We start from the raw sequence: 23715 nt of genomic DNA on the forward strand, positions 1-23715 counted from the left end.
TCAAATCCTATCCTTTTTTCCTGACAGGAAAAAAAAAAACATAACTAGCAAATGTTGAGCAGTTCTACCTTCTCCAGCCTCTTCTTTTCCCTGATATAGCTAAATCAATCTTTTTTGATGCAATTCCTTGCCAATTCCAAAAGATTCTAAACTTGAGTACACCTGACCCTATTTTTTTAACAGATGCATTTAAAATGTTTTATTAATGCATTTATTCGACATTCGCTTCCTAATTGTCCTTCTCCTTCCCCTTCTTTACTACCACAGAACTTTTCCTTAACAGGAAAGGATAACCTGTGATTTCTTCAACCAGGAACTTTCTAATAATGTAGGTAGATAGTACTAACTTAATAACTAAATCCCAAGGAGCTGCACTTAGAATTGTTAACTACTCCTACAATATTAGGCTGTGCTGTTGTAGTCATTCTCAATTGTCTGCCCTTCAATCTTCTATACATATTTTTTTTAAAAAAGCTAAGCTGGGGCGGCTAGGTGGCACAGTAGATAGAGCATCAGCCCTGGAGTCAGGAGTACCTGAATTCAAATCTGGCCTCAAACACTTATTACCTAGCTGTGTGGCCTTGAGCAAGTCACTTAACCCCATTGCCTTACAAAAAAAATCTAAGTTGATCAATGCACCTATATCAATATCAATAGGCAAATCCTTTTCCCATATATCAGAATATTTTTTTGGGGGGGAGAACATTTGTATGCCTTCAAATTTTATTCTTGATAGTTTTCCATTTTCCCTAGGTTGACTTCCTTTGCAAAATTGATCCAAAGAATCTTAATAATCCTCTCTATGAAATGTCTGAAATTTTAACTTCTATATGTAGGATCAGATCATACTTAGCTTTTCTTTTCTATAAGAAATTCTAAAATAAAAGTCTCTTTCCCTACCAGGTTCCAATAACTTGTACCATAGCAAGCAGTTGTTCCCTGTTCATGAAATCCAAGGGAAGAAATTCACTTCATTGGTTCCTCAACTTTTTGAAGGATGAAATTATCACTAAGGCAATTCAGGAAATTAAGAACTACTCTGCTTTTTAAATAACTTAAGTCTTCCATCACTACTATATCACAACTCAATGCCAGTCTTTTAATCTATTTCCTCAAATCCTCATTTTCATTCTCTTGCTGTCCAGGTAGTCTGCTGAATAACCAGATGTAAGGTTTTTTTTTTATGTTTATGCTTCTTGATCTTTGCTTGATCTGTGTTTCCCTCCTCTGTATCTTGGATTTCCTAACATTGATAGATACCTGTTTAATCTATGTTGCTAACTCCACTTTTCATCTATCCTACTCCTTTTGAATAAGGGATATCCTTCTAGAGTCATATTTAAGATAGAAGTCATATTCAGCTAAGTCTTAGCGATACTTATGGGGTCAAATTTGTTCTCTTGAATTGTGAATTGAATCTGATTATACATATTTCCTGCATTTGTATTAAAAATATCTGAGACCATGAGTTTTATTGCTAGCTCCTTTCTTGAATTTGGTATCCTATGAATTTCTGGGCACCTCTACTGCTAAGTCTTCTTTTTGCTTTTGTGTTTACCTTGGCCAATAGAGAGAGACATTTTTTTCTCCTTCCTCATTCTTTAGATTGGCAAGAAAAAATCCAGGCAAATATTTTTACCATTTTTATTGGGTGCACATCATATCTTACCAGGAACCCATCATTCCTATATTTTAAGCTGTGATCCAGAAAGCCAAAACCTATTTTCACAACATAATCATTTTTAGTCACCTATTCATTTCTCAAATCTACCTCTCTTTTATGAAGCCTTTGCCCTTGATTAGCAGCAGTGAAGGAAAAAAAAAACACTACATATACCTGAAGTTTTCAGTTTCTTACCTAAGATTTCATAAATCCTTAGCAATGCTCTCTAAATTCGTTTTAGAAGTGTTATGTCTACCTAAGTGAACTGCCAGATGTAGGCAGTAGTGATATTTATAAAAAGGAGTAAATTTCAGAGCTAGATTGCAATAATTAGGGTAGCTAAATATGTTTGGAAGCTAGTAGAGGGAGGTGTGGTCAATGTAGATAACTGTTTCAAGTCAAAAGAAATTTTTTTCATGCACAGGCCCTTGATAATAGGCTCTAGAATCCAGGGAGATTGATCAAACAAAGGGGTAGGTGCCCTAATCACAAAAAATCTACCCTACTTATAGGAAGATACATTTACTTTTGTTCATTTAGCTTATACAACCTGTCTGGTATACTTAAATCATCAACTTTGCTATATGCTTGCTTAGTTGAATAAGAGAGCCATTGGATTGGTATGGGGCTAGACACTGTGAAGAGAAAAAAATGCCTTACTGAACTTTCTCCAGGCCCCAAACTCCAGAACCCATGATGATTCTAAATGGTCAAAATGTTTATTATAAATTCTAGACCTCTACATGAAATGATACCTAAGAGAGTCTCTGTATTTTAAATCCACCTGGGAAGTGGATAAGCAAGTAATTTGGTAAGGATGCGATGAAATGAAAAATATTTAAAAAAGAAGGATGCCAAGGATAAAAAGGAGGAAAAACAAAAACTAAAAGAAATGGGTTGGAGTAAGACAAAGGAATAGGGGTGGTTTATGATGGAGAAAGTACTGAAAAAGAAAATAGTTCTAAGGTTGTATTTAAAAGTTATTAAGAGGTAAAGAAACTAATATGAATGAATTAATTTGAGGGGATAATGGTATGAATAATATCAAGATGACATACTAAGAGTAAGGAAAGGATAGGAAAGGGGATAAAAGATAGCATTTCTTTTAGACTCTCAACCCCATGTGTTTTTCAGCCTTGTTTTATGCAACAGCTTAATGAAGATAAGTGAAGTAGAGTATAGAGGAAGTAGGGTCTTGAGGCAGAGATGAGAGAGTCCTGGCAGTTTAATGACTGAAAATAGGTTTAGGGAAGTACTTATTCTGTTCTAGCCTTGTAACAGCTGTCTTTGCCAGTGTAAATCCAGCAACTCTCATCACCCTTGTGACCTTCTTGAACATATTCCTTGTTGCTTAGTGCTGAGTTCTTGAGCTGTAGCCAAGGGGAAACAAGGAACAAATAAATGTCAGAATAGAGACAAATTCAAGGGAAGGACTAGGATCAGAATAGTGGAATGAGGGGAATGGTCAGAAATGAATGGATGTTAAGAAGAAATGGAGAGTTCAGTACAGAGGCTAAAGAATGTAAGGGGACAAGCTTTATCAATTTAATTTATTAATAAAACTGATTAATTTTATAAAATAACACTATTTTATAGTGTAAGACAAATGTATCAAATTCAAACCAGATTAAAATATAACTGAAATTTTCTTAAAATAAAAATACAACATAGATAATGTTAATTTGTGGTTTTCTAAGTCAACTAGCTACCTCTAGGAATCCATTTCTATTTGAGTTTTACATCACCAATGAGGCATGTTTCTTATTGCCTTGTTAAAAAAGATATGAAATGGCTACTGATTTTGACAGTTCTAATTCCTGGAACACAAAGATAACTGAACAGAGCTCAGGAGGGATGTACTCTTTTCAGAGAAGCTATTCCTTTTCAAAGGCCTACAAAAATGAGACCACAGCCTAGTTCTTCAATATTTGGGCATAAGAGGAGGCTTGTGTCATCTTCCTTCCACCAGGAACTGATAATGGCATGGAGGTTTATGGGAATTATATATATTTCCCATAGCACCTTTTGAGGTCAGAGACCAAGGACCTCATAGAGAACTTCCCCACACCCAAAGAAATGAGAACACGAGGGAAATGATGGAGTTCTTAAAGAAGTAGATGACAAAAGTAGACATGTGCTTCTCTCCCTTAGCCCAAGAGGGAAGTTCATAAACAATGTTCTTGAACCATCAACCTCCTGGATAGGAGAGAGGAATTTTTATTTCCTATGTTGTATGAACCTGGCTTCTAGCCTTCTGGTCAGAGAAAGGAGATAGATATAGTGGGTAGTGCTAATCTTGAAGGTTGCCTCTGGGTAATATTAAGTTTGAAAGTTCCCATGTTTGAGAGGGCAGAGACCTCTAGAATGAACTAGCATTGCTGAGCACTGGTGTCTCTTGGAAAAAAGAAGGCACTGGCAAGACTCTTGATATTAGAGATAAAAATCACAATATCAGGATAAGAGTTTTGGTCTTGCCAACTATTCCAGGTATTCTTCAGACATGTAGGTCTTATAGGAAGATGATCCAGCAGTCGTAAAGTATGTTTGCTTTCTGAAATCTAAATTTCAAAGGGATACAGTGGAAGAAATGAGAATTTCATTGTAATAACACAATTGTCTTACTGGCAACTTCAAATTTAGTTCATTTCAAAGAGGATACTACAATGACTTATGAGTTGTCTATGATTCTTTATGGATTTTTGTGAGCTCTTTTCATCTTCCAAATTTTCTGTGGAGTAAAATAATTGCTGCTCTCCACTAATATGCATGTTGTCTTGGTGTATGGGAATTGGGGGTCCTATTACTCACAGTTGTGGAAAGAGAGCAAATTGTATTTGAAGGTTTTCCCATTGCAAACTCTTAAATGGGGCAACAAGCCAAAAATAAGAAAATTATGCTTTAGGCTAACCCACAATATTGAACCTGGTCTGTGTGTACCCAAACACATAGGAAAGACTTTTGTTACAAGTTACAGAAATGTAAGAACTTATAGAACCAATGGCACTGACCTCTGCTGAGCTCAAATATAAAGGGAAGTACTCACAGTAGATTTCCCAGGGATGTAAGAACTTAACACCAATGATACTGACCTCTTCTGAGCTAAAATATAAAAAAAGACTACTCACACTCAGTAAGATTTACCTGAGGCATTTCCAAGCCCAGATTCTGAGAGTCTAATTCCAAACTTTTTTTTCTTGCTTGTAGATTCCTTTCCAGCTTTAAATTCACGATAAAAAAATAATTTATATAATAAGTGGCAGGTTTTCACCGGAATACTTTCAGTTCAATCTCTTGGACCTCTGCTTTCGTTAAGTAGTTCTGCATGAAACTAATGAATTAAAAAAAAAAAAGTAACTTTACTGAACTCTAAAAACACTTAACCCTTCAAAAGTAATCAAAATCACATTAACAGAACAGAGAAGATAAGCAAAAAGCAGAAACAAATGAAAACAGTAGCACAGTGTTTGATAAACCGAAGAATGTAATCTGTTAGGGTGAGGACTTATTTTAGGTTTTGTTTTGGTTTTTTTTTTTTTTGCAAGGGAAATGGGGTTAAGTGGCTTGCCCAAGGCCACACAGCTAGGTCATTATTAAGTGTTTGAGATCGGATTTGAACCCAGGTCCTCCTGACTCCAGGGCTGGTGCTTTATCCACTGCGCCACCTAGCCACCCCTAAGGACTTATTTTAAAAGAACTGATTTAATAGAAATTTTATTTAGCTCAGTACTTCACGCCATATACCACATCAAACTCTAAATGGATATATTAAGTATAATTTCCTTTTTTTTAAAAAAAAAGAAAAAGGATACCAAAAGGAAATACTTTTACATTTACAGATGTGGGAGAATTCTTAATCAAACAAGATATGGAGAATATCACCAAAAACAAAATCAGACTTTAATTACATAAAATATAAAAACTTTTATATAAAAAAATTCCTATAAGAAGACACCAGATGGAGAAAAAAAAATCTCTTAATCAAATATCACAACTAAAAATCAAATACCCAAAATATATAGGAAAATGACATAAATAAGATGAAGATCCATTCTCCTCCTCAAAAGTGGTAAAAGGATATGAACAGTTTTCAAAAAAATTGCAAACTATAAATGCACACATGAAAAACTCCTCCACCTTGCAAATCAGACATTAAAATTAAGACTAAATTTTACCTCACACCCATCAAATTGAGAAAGATGAAAAAAATAATGAGTATTGGAATGACTTTTGGAGACAAACACTAATATCCTTCGGTGGAGTTCAATTTTCTGAAAAATAATCTGGAATTATACAGAGGTAACTATACTGTTTAGACCCTTCATTCCAATTACTAGGCACAGAACTATAATGAAGTTAAAGGCAAAAGAGGTTGTCATAATGCCAAAATATTCAAAGCACCATTTGTTGATGTAACAAAAAACTTCAAGCCAAATAAGTACCCATCAATTAATGGAATAAATTTTGGCACATGAAAGTAATAGATGATTATTGTGCAATAAAAATGATAAATATGAAGAATTTAGAGAAATGCAGATCTGTATGAACCAATGAGTCACAATGTTGTAATACTAGAAGGAAAGCAAATTGGGTAACTAATGACCAAGGTCTCAAGAGAGTACAGGTAGGCTGTAAGACATCACAAGTTTGCTGCTTTTGATACTGTTGCTACAAGCGAATCTTTTTACCCTCTAAGACTTCTCCCAGCTTCTACAGTGCCTCCCACTCTTCTACTACAACACTTTCATTTTACACAAGTAAAAACAGGCCCCAAAGGAAAGGAAATGATTTGCCAGAAATTACAGAGGAAGGCTTATTCAACCCACAATGAAACTCAGGCTTTGCTAAAGTGGAGTCAAATTAAGCCCAATTCTTAAAGACTAACATTGTTACGACTAGAAATGACCTTGGAGAGACTACCCTGTTCAACCTCACTTTATAGTCTAGGTCTGAGACCCTAAATTAATATAACAGGGACTATCTAAGTTTTAGGATTCTGTATCCAGAGCCCTTTCATCCAGGTTGTTGTCATTTGATAATCTGAAATATGGCCATGTTTCAGAGTCCTTCAAGAGCAGTAATCCCAGTTTCATGAGTCAGGATAAGTTGAAGAATGAGAAGAGAGGACCTAAGATCCCTCCCAAAGTACATTCTGGCTCCAAGTTCACCTTCCATAGGAAAGGCAACCCAGAGGACTCCTCTGATAGGATTTTGAGCCCTGGGACTGCCTCAGACTAAAATAGTGGATAGAAAGGCTGAAACCTACTACTATCCCTAGTCTTGCTGGTCCTGCTTTACAAGCCTATATAGCTGCTGTTGAGTCCCTCCACTGAGGGACATGGGCTGGTAGGCTACTTGAGATTCTTTTAGCCTTGGCCTTGAACCCTAATAATATATCATCTGAGGAAGTCCAGGAAACAGCTGGAACCTAGTTCCTCTGAAAGGAGCTACACCTAAGTCCCTGATCCTATCCTGTCACAGTTCTTTCCCAGTCCTGTTACTAAGAGGAGATAAGCTTCCTCCAAACTTAAAAGATCTTTTTTTTAAAAATTACACAATTGCTCTTAAGATGAAGGCACTAGCTCTGATAGAAGTTGATGTGATATCCTCCCCCAAAGTGCTGAAGAATAAAGTTATTCCTCTTGACTTCCTAGGCACCCAGTTTCTTTTGATGAGATAAAGAGGGAGTAAGAACAGTTCTAGGGTAGTTGGGGGGTACTGTGAATGAAGCACTGGTCCTGGACTCAGGAGGACCTGAGTTTAAATCCAATCTCAGACATTTGAGCTATGTGAACTTGGGCAAATCACTTAATCTTATTGCCTTTTTTTATCGGGAAGCTGTCCCCTTTGCAGCACACAGTGGACTCCAGTAGAACGGTGTTTGGTTTTCTCTATTTCCTCAAATGCCAAATCCTCCCCAACCTCTATACATTTCATATGATTTGCATTATTTTTCAGGAATGCTTGATGAAAAATCCCTACAGTTTGGCTATGAAATTGGCCACCTTCTGAAAAAAATACATAGCTTTTAATATGACAATTCAACAAAGAGAAGAATATAAGATTTGCAGGATTATAAGCTTTTCTGTGGGCTTCATGTTCCATTCTTGTCTTTGTATATGGTAGGATCCAGCAAGAGATCTTGCATATATAATAGGTGCTTAAACACATTTATTGAAATGAAGAGAAGGAAAGCTTATATATGGAATTAATACGTACTAATATTTTTAAACAAAGAACATCTGTAGCAAAAGCTTTCCGGGATGATACTTAAGCTCCCAATGAGAACAGAGCTACAACTAAAGAACAGCTCTTTTGAGGATGCCTTATTGGCTACTTCTGAAGAACAACACATAATGACCTCTTTAATATAGAAGCTTATCATAACTAAGTAGTAAAGTACATCCAGCAACAAAGGTCTAATATATTAATTTCCTTACTTTTACTCTTTCCAATTTTTGAAAATTACTCCAGATGTTGCTGCAAAGATCATTCCTTCTCTCTGTCCTGGTCGGGGCCTGCTAAAGCAGAGAGTGCAAAGAAACACCCCCCACCACCACCATGAGAGGAGATCCATCAACAGTGGAAAAGTGAAACTAGTTGACCATGGGATAAAGTACTGCAATCATTAGTCTAACCTCATTTTATAGGTGAGGAAGCTAAGACTCAGAGAGATTAAAGTGACTGACCTAAGTTCATGTAGAGGAACAATAAGTGGCTGAACCAAGATTCAAACTCAGATTCTCTATGGCACATTCATTATACCTGCTGCCTCCCAATTCTGGTTTGTTAGCAAAGCAACAACTTCATGAAAATGAACTAAATTGTAATATGGAAGTTGTACCAAAAGTACACCTCTGAATCTGTGCAGTAAAGACCCACACTTTCATTGTTCATATATCCCAAGGTCTTTTCAACAGTTGTTAATAGGCATGCCCCACTGAATCTTGTAGTTCAGAAAAGAAAGTCATTTATTTATGTTTATGTTCAAAGGTCATGGATGAATGATTAGTTAAAAGGCACCTAATTCAATCACCCCATCTTTCAAAGACTAAGGGGAACTGATATCCCAAATTCATGGTATCCCAAAGATACCATTCAGGAACTTTGAAGGTCATTTTTTTTACAGAACACTGATAATAATCAAGATTAAATGTAATGGAAAAGGGCTCATAGGAAAAGAACTGGAAGGGATCTCTGAGATCTTCTGATCCTCACATTATATGGATGCAGCCCAGAGAGATCAACAATACTAATAATCGCTAACATTTGTCCTTCCTTCGTGAAGAACAACAAAACACCTGGGAGGTAATGCCATGACAAGCACATAAACTGTATTTGAGTGGGGGGAACTGTGTTAAGTGACCAGCTTCATTTTCTCAAGAGCCATCCAGGTCCAGTAACCAGGTATGAATCAGGACAACTGGAGATGGTCCTTGGATGTGAGGCAATCATGGTTAAGTGACTTGCCCAAGGTCTGAGGCTAGATTCGAACCCCTGCCCTCCTGGCTCCAAGGCCAGTGCTCTCTCCACTGGCCATCTAGCTGCCCTAATAGTAGCTAGCATTTTACATAGCCCCTATTATGTGGTAGGTACTATGCAAAATACTTTACAAATATTATCTCATTTAATCTTCACAACACCCTGTCAGATAGATGTTGTATTATCACCATTTTACAGTTGAAGAAATGAGTTAGACAACACTTAAGTAATTTGCCCAGGGTTCAGAATTATTGTCTGAGGCTGGATTTAAACTCAGGTCTTTCTTGCTTCCAGGGCAACTCAGTGGCACAGAGGATAGAGTGCTGGGCTTAAAACCAGAAAGATCTGAGTTCAAATGCAGCCTCAGACACTTAGTATCTGTGTTATCCTGGGCAATTCATTTAACCCTAATTACTTCAATTTCCTAATCTGTAAAACAAACTGGAGAAGGAAAGGGCAAACCACTACAGAATCTTTGCCAAGAAAACCCCTAATGGGGTCATGAAGAATCAGACATGACTAAACAATGGAACAACTTTCTGACTCCAGGTCCAGAACTCTATCCATTGTGCCATCTAACTGCCTTGATTAAAATAACAACTATCATTTTCCTCATATATAGATCTTTTTCTCACAACAAATCTTGAAGGCATGGAATGTTTTTGCCTTTTTATTCCTGGCATTTAATATAGCATATGGGCTATAGTAAGTGCTTAATAAACATCATTCCCATTTAACAGATGAGCAAATAGAAGCTGAGGAAATTTACTTGTCCAAAATCATACAGTAATATGACAATGTCAGAGAAAACTAAGTTTTTCTATATTGAAAAACTATTCATTATTACCACAGCTACTTCCCCCTTGCAAAGCTGGAGAAACATGTGAGTGACCTCCAACTTTCAACTGGTAGATTACATTACTTTTTTTAAAAAAAAATAGAGGAAGGATAACTACTCTCTGCTTCATTTTACTCTTACAAATTCAGGCTGAGTTTCTATTACATTCCTCTTTTCCTTTACAACAGAAAAATACATGAAGTTTCAAGGGATGAAAACTTCTAATTCCTCATTAAATAGATGCCATATCTTTTCTGGAACTTACCAAAGACGAAGAAACATTTTGCTATTGAGATTACACCAAGGAGCTTTTCTTCAGGGCTTAAAGGGGCTGTTCAAAATACGTGTAGATTAAAACTTTCCTCTTTGAGTTCAAAGATTCTAAGTATAATTGTGAAGACTCCTCTCGAACAATTTTTCACCTTTGCCCCTTCATCTATTCTTATCCTTTTGAGATTCTTGAAACACTAAATGGTGAAGTTCTTTTTTTTTTTTTTTTTTTAGGTTTTCTTTGCAAGGCAAATAGGGTTAAGTGGCTTGCCCAAGGCCACACAGCTAGGTAATTATTAAGTGTCTGAGGCTGGATTTGAACTCAGGTACTCCTGACTCCAGGGCCGGTGCTCTATCCACTGCACCACCTAGCTGCCCCAGTGAAGTCCTTCTGATCAAGTTCTCTATGGAGATCCAGCTTTGTAGAGAAGCTGAGGGAACAAAATGCTCCCAAAGGAGAAGACAAAAGAGTTGACTAAGAAACTTACTTTTCAATCATGCTCAAGCTCCTCTCTTTTTTTTTTAAACTGCATTTAGAATTATAAGTTCTGAAACTACAAACCAAGAGTTCTCTGAAGGCCTCTGTCAGGAGGAAGATACATTTTCTCAATTCTTCTCCAGATTAAGCTTGATCATTATATATTTCATTTGTTTTACTGTTCTTTCCTTTTATATTATTGTGTTTATTGTATATGTGGTTTTAATTATCTTATAAACAATCTAAGGAAGATGGCATCTTCACTATCCATATGCCCTTGGGCAAATTCCATTGAGCTCCCTAGGCATTATTTCCTCATCAGTAAAATAAGGAATTGACAAAGACATCTGACTTAATCTTAAGAAAGAGATAAAGGTAGAAAAAATATATTCATATCTGGGTCCTATCTATAGCCTTCTTCCAAGTCCGTCACCCAAGAAAACCAGACTCCAATCTACTCATATCATTCCCCTACTCAAAAGTTTGCAGTGGCTTTCTGATGCTTACCATGTCAAGTTCAAATTCCTTGCCTTGCATTCAGTGTCCTACTATCCTGACTTTCCACACTATTGTTCTCCATTAACTTTATTATCCAGTCCTGTATTCTCACTTTATCCCCTATACATTTCCATCTCTGTGCTTTTCTTTATACCATGCTCTATGTCTAGGATATCCTCATCTTTTCTTGTTGAATTCTTACCATCCATTAAAGACCAACTAAAAACAATATCTCTTCTATAAGCCTTCCTGAATCTCACTTTCTGTCTTAGTTCTCATGAAGCAATTTTGTTTCATATGTCTCTAATGAGGCAACATAATATAAAGAAAAGATTTGGAGTTGATAAACCTCCATTCAACTAACTGCCTCAAACAAAAAAAAAAGTTACATGAAAAGGAACAATTCAATCAATTTTTTTTTCTTTCTACCACCATTTAACTTCTAAGAGCCTCAAATTTCCTCATCTGTAAAATGGTGATAATAGCACCTATCTTCCACAGATGTTGTCAAAATAGAGTCGGGGCAGCTAAGTGGCACAGTAAATAGAGCACCGGCCCTGGAGTCAGGAGGACCTTAGTTCAAATCCAAGCTCAGATACTTAATAATTACCTAGCTGTGTGACCTTGGGCAAGTCACTTAATCCCACTGACTTACAAAAAAACAAAACCCCAACAAAATAGAGTCAACCACAAAATCGACTCTCATATAGTTCTTGTCAGTAAGCTAAGTCAGTCAGAATATTATGAATGGTATCATTATAGCTTTATACAGAAAATATTTTTAAAGATCCTGTACTGTATTTCTAACTTCAGGTAACAATCTCATAAATGTATATCTCTGATCACATATTATGACAAAGGGATGAGATATGATAGGGATTCAACAAGAAAAATATGAATAAGAAAGCAATCTGGAAAGACAGGATGGTCCCAGATTTTATTGGGTCCTGAATGAACTAGCACAGAGTGGGCACTTAATAAATGCTTGCTGACTGACCGAGGATGTGAAACTTTACACAGTATTAATATAAGATATAAAAGGGTTCTCTCGTTTGTATTGCTGCAAGAAATTCATAATTAGATCAAAACCTAAAAGTCTGATTTTCCATATTTCCTTATATAAATAAAATCAGATGGCAATCTCCTTCACATATAAAAATAATGAGAATATATTTGAACCTCTTCAACAGATATTTAACTATTCAACAGATATTTAACACTAACTATATAGTATTTGAAGACCCACACTGAGAATCAATAGTCCATCTATTTGGATTTTGAAAGGCTTCTTAGAATCCAAATCCCTCTAAATCCCTCATTCTACAGATGAGGGAGGTGAGACTCAGAGACTGTCTTCCAGAAGCCCTCCCAAGTCATTATAAAGCCCTTATTAACAACCTTCAGTCTTACATTAGGAAAACATAGACTAAACTTTAGGTTTAGCAGTTACCCTGGGTTTTTTTTTTGGGGGGGGGGGGGAGATGGGGGAAACAACAAGTGCTATCTTTTTTTTTTGATAGGAATATTATTTACTACTTCTCAGGTTCTTCTACTCTGAAAATGTGTAGTCCAATAAGAAATCCTGGTTTCTCCAGAAAGCACATTTAGATACTACAAAGAGTAGCTATCTGGAAATGGGGTTAACTGTTTCAAGGTCAACCCTGATAGGATAAATGGTTTAATATATTGCCCTGATCTATTATGTAGAAGGCTCCTTCTACTTTTACATTAATGGTGACAATAATTTCTGTTCCTTTGGTTTGCCATACCAGCATAAAAAGGGTTAATCAAAATGACTGAAATCACAACTCTAAAACAAAGAGCCACAAATGACTTTACTTATTAAAAGCAAAGCTATAGCCATTATTGCTTAATAATTAAGAATGGCATTCACAGTGCTGTTTAAAAGTGACAGAAAGATATTGAACTGTGACATAATTTCAGAAGTGTGGGGATCTATCAGAAATACACTGGCTCAATTAGAGAATATGTTCCATTGAGAAAAAGGTTTTATTATCCTCAAATTAAGTATCTAGAGCTCTCTCAAAGCTACCAAGTAGCTCCAGCCTGGGAGGAAAAATCTAATAAACTCAGGGAGGTATTTGCTTTTTTTTAAAGAGTCAAGCTTAATTTAAAGGAATGAATCAATAATGTTAAATTTCAGGAAATAATGTTGGGGCAGAGAACAGAGAACACCAGAGAAAAATATTTTCTCTTTTGTTGTTCAGTTTTATCAGTCATGTCCAACTCTTTATGACCCCATTTAGAGTTTTCTTCACAAAGATACTGGAGTGATTTGCCATTTCCTTCTCCATATCATTTTACAGATGGGGAAACTGAGGCAAATTTAAATGACTTGCCCAGGGTCACATAGTAAGTGCTTGAGGCCACATCTGAACTCAGGAAGATCTTCTGTCCTTACACTATGTATTCACTTCCAAATTGTCTGGAGTCACTTAACTCACGTTACATGGCTGGATTCCTATTCTAATCTGCAGATAAATCCTTTTTAAGGTCTTTTTAAGGCCAGAATAGAGAATAAGGCCAAAATATATAATATACATATATACACATATATATGTGCATACACACACACACACACTAAGTTCTGCTTAAGTTTTCATGGTAACACTTTTTAAAAATTTTTTTATTTTTTTTGTTTTTTGCAAGGCAATGGGGTTAAGTGACTTGCTCAAAGTCACATAACTAGATAATTATTAAGTTTCTGAAGCCACATTTGAACTCAGGTCCTCTTGACTCCAGGGCTGGTGCTCTATCCACTGCACCACCTAGACACTTTTAAAAGTGTCACATCTTAAGAACATATCAAGGTAAATTTTTTTTTAGGTTTTTGCAAGGCAAATGGGGTTAAGTGACTTGCCCAAGGCCACACAGCTAGGTAATTATTAAGTGTCTGAGACCAGATTTGAACCCAGGTACTCCTGACTCCAAGGCCGGTGCTTTATCCACTACGCCACCTAGCTGCCCCTATATCAAGGTAAATTTTAAGAAAGTTTTTTTTTAAAAAAAGGGTAATAACTAATCTATTTTCTGATGTTATACTTGGAAAATCCTAGGGGATCAGTAAAAATAATAATTGAGATGAAGGGGGAATAGGACTTCCAAATCTCAACCTCTATATTATAAGTGAGGAATCATCAAAACCATCAGATATTGGTTTAAAAAAAATGAAGAGACAGATCAATTGAGCAAACTAGACAAGGGAGAATGGAATTTAATAGCTCCAGTGATTGGTGACATAGAAAACATAAATTATCTAGAAAAAAAAAAATCATTTGATTAAAAAAAATTGGGAAAACTGGAAAGCAGTAAGACACTTACTAGCTGTGTGACACTGTTCAAGTAACTTAGCCCTATTTGTCTCGTTTATTCATTGGTAAAAAGAACTGGAGAAGAAAATGGCTAGCCATGCCAGTATCTTTGCCTAGGAAATCCCAAAGGGAATCATGAAAAGTTGGACAACAATTACAATAATGATACTTTATATCAAAGTCTACAACACATTATAAACTTTTTTTAAACTTTTTTTTTTAGGTTTTTGCAAGGCAAATGGGGTTAAGCGGCTTGCTCAAGGCCACACAGCTAGGTAATTATTAAGTGTCTAAGACCGGATTTGAACCCAGGTACTCCTGACTCCAGGGCTGGTGCTTTATCCACTGCACCACCTAGCCGCCCCAACACATTCTAAATGAATATTAAAGATACTATAATAAATTTAGAAAAGAATCAGATCATATGCCTCTTTCAGCTAGAAGATATATTCTTAATCAAGAAACAGAGGCAATTACAAAAGATAAAATAGCTAACTTTGATTATACTTCTGCACAGACAAAACGAATGTACCAGGATAAAAAGGAAAGCAGTCAAATGGGAAAAAAAATCTTGCATCACATTTCTCTGTTAAGAGTTTGGTATCCCTAAAAAAAAAAAGAGTTTGGTATCCCAAGATAACTAAAAAGATTATAAAAACACACATGTAACTAACTCTCTCTCTCTCTCTGTGTATATATATATATATACATATAAATACATAAAAAAAAGTCATTGTCCAATCAATGAGTCAAATGATATTAAGAAAAGTATTCTTAAAAAACGTGCAAAGTATTCACAACTACATGAAAGAACTCTCTTAATCACTAATACTAAAAGAAATGCAAATCAAAACAACTTGATATTTCACCTCACATCCTGCAAATTGGCAAAGATGACAAAAAATGGTAATAGTCAATGCTGATGGAGTTGTAGAATGCTACACATACTAATACGTGGTTGGTAAAGCTGTGAAATGCTATAACCATTTTGTAAGGCAATTTACAATTACATAAATAATTGTCTATACTGTAAAAAGATCTATTTTTATGTAAAAAATGTCCATATTTTTTGAAACAGAGTCTCCTTGCTGAATTTATACTTCAAAGAAGGTATCAATATGAAAAAAGTTCCCATATACACCAAAATATTTATAGCAACACTTTTTGTGATAGCAAAGAATTGAAACAAAGTAGGTGTCAATCAGCTGGGAATGACTAAGCAAATTGTGGTATTTGAATGTAATGGAATATTACTGAGTTGTAAGAAATGATGATTGTGGTGAATACAGAGATCCATGGAATGAGCTAGTGAACTGATTCAAAGTGAAACAAACACAATGAAATAAACTATATACAATGACTACAAACAATGTAAATGAAAGAAAAAATCTCACACATTGAAAAATCAAAAGTGAATATACCAAAAATATCAATCTTGATTGTAAAAAAGAGCTATCAAAAGACCACTCAAACCCATCCCTTCCTGCAGAAAGGGGCTCCACAGGTGTTGCACATTGCATATGTTTGAACTTTTTCAATATATTGATCAATTTCTGTTATTTTTTTCCTCTCTTTTTGTTACATAGGACATCAGTCTGGAGGTGGGGAAGGAAGAATACTGGGAGAAACAAAAGATCTCAATATAAACTATTCTTTAAAAACTGATTTAAAAAATTTTTAACATGCCAAATTTTCATATCACATCATCCACAATAGTATCTTTGAATACAATTGACAATATATTGTAAAAAGAACTCCATAAGAATTAAGGATTAATTGGTTGGATGGATTAGACAAGTCAAAAGTTATCAGTAATTTTAAAAGAAATCCAAAATTTATTCAAGCACATTTCCTTAAAATTCATTAAAGTGAGCTTTTTTGGTAATGAGGGAAGAGTCAATTCAGTTTATATGTCCTCTCCTCTTTTTTTGGTCAGGACTTGTGATTTTATTTTCATGAAGCACTCCCCTTGAGGAAAACTCCCTCTTTCAACAAAGATAGTTGGGGATCCTAGAGCATTGATAAGTTGCAGTTAGCCCACGGTCAAGTAGTCACCCCCTTAGAAAAGGGGTTAAGTCCTCCTGATTCTGAGGCAAGTTCTGGATCCACTACTCTGTGCTGTCTCTGCTGGTCTTTCTGACAGAATTAACTTGCTTTAAATTGTTTTAATAAAAATTAAAACCTGACAGTAAGGAATCCTATGGGGCACCCAAGTGGCAAAATGGATAGAGTGCCAGGGATGGAGTCGGGAAGACTTATCTTCCTGGGTTCAGATCTGGCCTCACACTTACAAGCTGTGACCTTGGGCACTTAACCCTGATTGCCTCAGTTTCCTCATTAATAAAATGAGTTGCAGAAGGAAATGGCAAACCATTATAATATTTTTGTGAAGATAAAGAGTCATATATGACTGAAACAGTTGAATGTCAACTAAGGTTTAAAAAAAGTGGTAAATAAACCATGCAATAAAATGCATTAGCAAAGCTAGTGAAATTATTTATTAAAGAGAATAATGAACCCCTACATCCAATTCATAAGTTTTGTTGAGTTTTTTAAGAGCACACTGATAATGAAGGAAGGAAAGTTCTTTCACTGAAAGAATGTAGTCATAGAGGTACGATCACAAGAAATCTCTAATCAGCTTATAAAGTTCTAAAAGTCCTACCAAATAAGGAAGCTGAAAAAGAAATTTATCAGGGCACTGAGAAAAATCATAAGAAATCCAGAAAACCCTAAAGTTTTGAAATTATCTGTCAATATTAATGACATCAAACATGTGAGAAGGAAGATTTAATAACTAAGGATACAAAGGCAATGAAAAATATACAACAGGAGTTTACTAAACAGAGGAGCAAGATGATACCTGGGGTTAACTAGTCAGGGAAAATTTTTTAGGTTGGTGAATCTTGAATAGGGCTTGAAAAAGGAAAGAGATCTGTACAGGTGGCAAGTCATCCAAAGAGGAATGGAATCAATTATAATAATATCAATGCATTCCCCAAACTCTTAGCTATCTGGAATTCTAAAAGTAATAACATAAAAGACATCCCAGGAAATGGTTGTTTGTAGATGAGCATTTTCCTCAAGCTTAGTTTGGACTATCCTGAGACAAGAACGCCTTCACTATAATACAACTCCATTTGCTCTTGCCAAACATATAGTGATCATTTATACCAAATGCTAATGGCAAATCCAAAAGGACAACAGAAAAAAAGAACTTCAGAGGAAGTCATCAACACCTGTAATTATTCTAGTTAATTACAAAAATAAATTAATGGAAGAATTAAAGGTAATTTAGATAAAATAAAAATCTCAAGAACCTCTAAAAAATGGAAATTAGGGATATAATAACTAGTACAATTAAAGGTAACAAGAGAAAATTTCTACCTAAGAAAAGGAAAGTCTACTTTCTTTCTTGGAAGAGTTAACCATCTATAGTAATAAAAATACTCTTCTTGACTTCAAGTAGCCCTTATTCTCCAAAATAAATAACCTAATACTTTCTCTGTGGGATGGTAGAAAAGACATTATTAATTCCTCCTCTGTAAAAGGTTAAACTGAGACATTAAACTGATTTGCCCAAGGTTACAGAGCAACTCACAGCATATTTAAAACTAGAAACAAAGGGGGAACAGCTAGGTGGTGCAGTGGATAAAGCACCGGCCCTGGAGTCAGGAGTACCCGGGTTCAAATCTGGTCTCAGACACTTAATAATTACCTAGCTGTGTGGCCTTGAGCAAGCCACTTAACCCCATTTGCCTTGCAAAAACCTAAAAAAAAAAAAAAAAACCCAACAAAGAATCCCAGTACTCAACTGCTTCTCAATATAATTGGGTTAATATATTCTCCTTCACAATCTTTGGAGTTTTCCATTTATCTATATCAATTCTCCAAATTAGCAATATGGAAAATAAAAGGCAAATCGATTAAAATATTTTAGGAAACATGTTAAACACTTCCTATGTATCAGAAACTGTGCTCTTAAACTGGGGGGGGGGGGGAGGCACTGGAAAAAAGGGCAATTGTCATTTCTTTAGAAATAAAAAAGATCTTAAAGGCCATTTCATCAAACTCTTCATTTTGCTGATGAGGAACCTGAATCCGAGAATGGGGCAGTAACTTGTCCAAGATCACTGTGTTATTAAGTAGCAGTGCTACAATCATTCAGTCCAGGTCTTCTCACTCTGAACCATTCCATTGCAACATTCTGCCTCTTACAACTCTGGGTTACTAGAAGTTGCAACGAAATAGAAGACTCCTATTGATCAATCAACAAATAGAAACTTTCTAAATGAGACATAATGTATTTGGAACTTGTCTATTCTCAATTATTTTGTCAAATGTATTGATGCCAGGTTGCCACAATTAAAGAAAAAAATAAATCTTTATCATGATAATTCACCTTTACCATTGACAAAACACTTTTCTCAAAACAATCCAATGAAACGTATAGTGTGTTATTCTTATTTTATAGATGAGAAACCAGGATGAGAAAACTGTTAATCGACTAACTCATTCAGATAGTGTCCGCTAGGAATCAAACTTAAGCAGAGGACTTGAATTCCAATACATTCTTTCCATTATACCTCAATGCCTCTCAAAAGCTTTGCTTTAGAAAAAAAAAGTAAATAAAGTACTGCTTACAACCTATGAGCTGTGGAAGAGATTGGGGTGGGGGGAAGAATCTTTAAATGTCTCTTCAAGCTTAATTTTAGTTAAACACTAGAAGTAACTGCACACCAATGTGAGAGGGTTTTAATCTCCTAATTCTACAGACAGTAAACAAGTCACTTATTATTCAGAGAATCTGAATACATGTTTTTTAAATGTTTACAAGGATCATATAGAATGAAGGTCCATTTTTACTAATTCTTCCTGCAAATACTTATTGGGAGAATTAAATCATACTTCTTGAAATAAATGTTAAGATTCTTAAGTATGACATCTATTATGCCTTTAGACCAAGGTTTTTTCCTATGATAACAATTTCTCAAAATAATAACAGAGGTAAGCAGAAAAAGATGATTTGGTATACAAACATCTGGTTTACACAAAGCTTTTGAGGAAATGACTAATCTGTAAAGTGAGGCCAAGATATAGCTTGTCATGTGCTATATGTTGCTTTAAAATTTAAGGCAGAAACTCTCACTAGTATATTTGGTTAGTATTCAAATATAGATCAACGGAATAAATTGGTTCTTAATGTCTTAGAAGAGTTTGTGAAATGGTAGTGCAGCAATAAAAAGTATTATATACAGCCTGAGTCTTAAGGACAGGCAAAGATGAGTTCCTTAGAGTATCTTCTTCCTGGGACATTTCAGGTATTATAGTCTTATTCTAGACTAAAGTAATTGAATTTCCTTCAACTGTTACAATCAACAATCTCCCAAATAATCCCTTAAACGAAGTTTTAAAGACAGATGCAGTATACTGTTTTCTTGTCTTATTAAAAACCTGTTGTTCAAATATTTAATACATAAGGCTGCTGTTCTGTTATGAATTATTTAGCCAACCCCTAGAAGGTAAATGAGACTATATATAACTTTATGTATAAAGTTATACAGTTATCTTATTTATCCAAGAATCATACATCACTACTCAATGCTCATATACAGTACAGTGGCTTTTAAAGTACATTTATATTTAAAAGAATAAGTTGGTATTCTACCTAATATACTTGCTACAAGCTGCTATTATACCTGTTACAAGGCTGCTTGTTGAGCAGGGTTTGAAGAAGTCATCATTTCTCAGTTTTAACTTTTATAATAATGTCAATTAAATAATGTAAAAAATACATCAGAGTTAAATTGGCAAAAATCTTTCTATGCATGTTTACAAAACTCCTCCATACTATCTGGAAAACCAAAAAGGTAGGTGGCACAATAGGAGAACACTGGGCTTTATTAAAAGTTTAGAAGACTGGAGTTCAAATTTAGCCTCAGATATTTGCTAGCTATGTAACCTTGAGCAAGTTACTTAATATCTACCTTCTTTAAGGGTAAATAGGGATAACATAGGGTTGTGATGACAACTGAAATGTTTTTGCATTTAACTTATAGTAGGTACCATATAACTGCTTGTTTCCTTTCCTGCCAATAGCTGGCTCTCCCCATGTATCAACTGAATAATTTTCTCTCTTATATTTATTCTTCTACTTATGAAACTTAAAATAAGAAGTTATAACTTACTTCATTGATTGGTACTGAACCTCAGACTATAACAAGTAAAACACCAATTTACTCCAAATTTGAACATAACTTCAAAGGTATTATATCTTCTACTTGTTAATAACTATGACATTTATAAAGGGCTATAGTTTGAATAAAAACATTAATTACAAATGTTTCTGATCTATTAAAAATGTCACACTAAAACCTACAGAATTCGGGATTATTAATAATGGAGTATTTTCATATATTTATTTCTTTAAAAAGTATAATTCATCAGATTCAAAATTTTAACAAAACTAAAAAACTGAAGTCATTAATATGAAAATTTCTATGGATGAGAAACAGTCTATTTAGTAAACTTCTTATTACTTAGAATATAAATTTTCTCCTTTTTTATACCCATGGGAAAATTTCTGATTCTGAATTAGTTTCTGCCCAACCCCAAGAAACATTAACAGGTTCTACAGTGTGAAATAATATTCTTACTGTGTGCCCAAAGAATGTAACCTAATTTTAGTAAAAAAATATTCCAGGAAGGTAATGCTTCGATAAAACATGAAGAGGGGTGCAATATAGAATAAAAAAAACTGATTTAGGGATTAGACATATTACTGTTTCCCTTCATTAGCGAAGAAATTTAAGAACCAGTTATGCCTTTAAGGCTTGTGTTTTTTTTTTAATACAAAATTCAGACAATACCTTTAAGGATTGTGGTTTACAAAAAAAAAATACTAAAATCAGATTAAGCTACCATTAAACAAAAATAAATCTCTAATTCTGATTGCAGTTAAAACTTAAATGAGCTTAATTTCTATCCTAAAAGGAAAAGCAAAACTTTTCCCTATTTTCTCAGTTCCATAAAAGATTCGCATGAAAAATGATATGCTAAAAGCTTAAAATCCAATTCATTCATTTTCTTTTTTTCCTTAGTTTTTACACGTCCCTGAGTACATTAGCAGTACTGAGGAGAAAATGTTCTGTGACAACTGAAAAAGAAAAGAGGAGCCTGATTAGCAAGGCCTCAACTTTCCAATGCTCTTTCCTAATCCTGAAAGTCTTCCACTCCCCTCCCTGCCTGGCCCTGAGGCCTAACAGAGAAATCGAGCCCACTTTTTATTCTCTCTCACTTCGATAATGCCCGATATCGTTTAGAAGTCGGCTGAAAGGCTTGGCTTTTTTAAAACTGAAAACCAGGAGGTTCCGGAGTCTAGCACTCAAGGAGGTAAGAGAAGTTGGAGCAGAGCAACGAGGGGCCCAAGAGTCAAGAATCTGGGCTCCCTTCGGTTATGGAAAGCCCTGCCCATCCCGAGTGCCAGCTCCGCCACCCGGGAGTCCCGGGGCGCTGCCCACGAGCCCCCCAAGTCAGGCACGGCTCCGCGGCCCCGGCGCCTGCCGGCTCTCCCCTCCGGGGCATACCTCCTTCCAATGACCCACTACCACCTCTCCCCTCCAATCCAACATGGCCGGCCCTCCCACCCCACCCTCGGCACAGCCTAATCAACGGGAGCCGGCACCGCCTCCTCTCTGCTCATTGGCGGAGAGCTTCCGGGCAACCTCGGGGCTGGCCGGCGATTGGACAGCCGCCCCTGCCACTAAGGGAACGGGACCCCGCCTCGGGGGCATTGCAAGCTGCCTTGAGGCGACACATAAACAAATCCCGGCCGGAAGGCCCCGGGCCGCCGCCTCGGCCGAGCCGCCCGCAGCGGGGAGTCCACGCAGGCCGGCTCCCCGTCCGCCCGCCCCTGGCCCGCCGGGAGCGGCCGCGCCGCCCGCCCCGCCCCTGCCCGCCCCCTCTTCCGGGGGAGCCTCCCGGCCCTCCCTCCCGCCCCGGCCCCGCCCCGGCCCCTCCCCCCCAGGCTCCTCCTCCCCATCCCCACCCTCGCCGAGTCCCCCTGCACTTTCCCTTTCCCGGCTGCCCCTCCCACCCTGCCCCTGCTCCGCTCCTGACAGGCGCCTCGCCTCCTGCAGCGCGGGGCCGAGCCGCAGGAAGTCCCACATGGGCACCGGCACCCGCTTCGGGGGCGCGATCCCCGCCGGGGCCCCTCCGCCAGCTCCCCCGGGTCGGGAGGAGGGGGCCGGCGGCCTCCCCTCCCCGCCCCCGTCTGCTCGGCATCCCCCCCGGACGGGAGGCGCGGGGAGAGGGGGATCCCCGACGAGCCGCCAGCCCGCGTCCGTGCGCGGCCCGGAGCCCCGCTCTCCCGGCCGCTCCGGATTTATGTAACAAGCCGTCCCCGCCATCTAAGCCTCTCCGAGACTTTTTTTTTTGACAAACGGACAAAGCCCCATCAGCCCCCCGGAAGGCGGCTCCGGAGCCCCTGCCCGGAGCCCCCAGGCCCAGGGACAGGCCGGGCAGCGCCGCCCCCCCCCCCCGCCCCGGGGCTCAGACGCCTCGGCCGGAGCTCCGCCGTGTCACCTGCTCCGGGCAGGTATGTGGCCCCGGCCTCGACGACACCGCCTCCTCTCCCCGCCCCCCGCACGCCCCCTCCCGCCGCAGCCTCCGGCCCCTCTGCCGAGGCCCCCGGGCTTCTCCTCCCCGCCGCGGCCAGGGGCAGAGGCAGGGCCCCGGGTGCCACCTCAGCCCGGGCCGGCCCCCCCGGCCCTGCCGCTCCTCCGCCCGCTGCCGCCCCTGTCCGGCCCGCGCCCCTGCCCCTCCCGCCGGGCCGGCTGGAGGACTCTCACCTGCTGGTGCTGCGCTGGGGGAAAGCTTAGGGGCTGGGGCCCGTCCTGCTGCGGGGGCCGCGGCCCCTCTCCATGCTGCTTCGGGTTTGTTTTGTTTATGTCCTTCCTGACGGGTTCCCGGAAATCGCGTGACTCTCCCCCCTCACGTGGGTCAGGGCGAGGAGGAGGGCGGGGGCAAGGCGGAAGCCGACCAATGGAGGGACGGCTCGCAACGGCCAATCAGAAGTGCGCCCCGCAAGGGCACCCGTGTCACGTGACCCGGAGGTGCCGGGGAGAAGGAGGAGAGCGCCGTGGTGCTCCTGTAAATC

General features: G+C 37.9%; 1 protein-coding gene across 2 annotated transcripts in view; it reads right to left on the reverse strand.

The window, feature by feature from the left end:
• The window catches only part of CREBRF (CREB3 regulatory factor), a 48391-nt gene extending 24893 nt beyond the window's left edge, over positions 1-23498 (reverse strand). The window contains exons 1-2 of one of the 2 annotated variants that reach the window (XM_074212396.1): positions 23408-23498; positions 4805-4991 (exon numbers count right to left, since the gene is read on the reverse strand). In XM_074212396.1, coding sequence (XP_074068497.1) covers positions 4805-4813 — 9 coding nt within the window. In that variant the 5' untranslated portion in view covers positions 4814-4991; positions 23408-23498. Of the gene's footprint in view, positions 1-4788; positions 4992-23407 lie in introns of both variants that reach the window. The other variant, XM_074212397.1, reaches the window with a different exon arrangement.
• Between the last annotated feature and the right edge of the window lie 217 nt (positions 23499-23715).

This window comes from Macrotis lagotis, chromosome 1, assembly GCF_037893015.1.
Source record: "Macrotis lagotis isolate mMagLag1 chromosome 1, bilby.v1.9.chrom.fasta, whole genome shotgun sequence".
NCBI classification, from domain to species: Eukaryota; Metazoa; Chordata; class Mammalia; order Peramelemorphia; family Peramelidae; genus Macrotis; species Macrotis lagotis.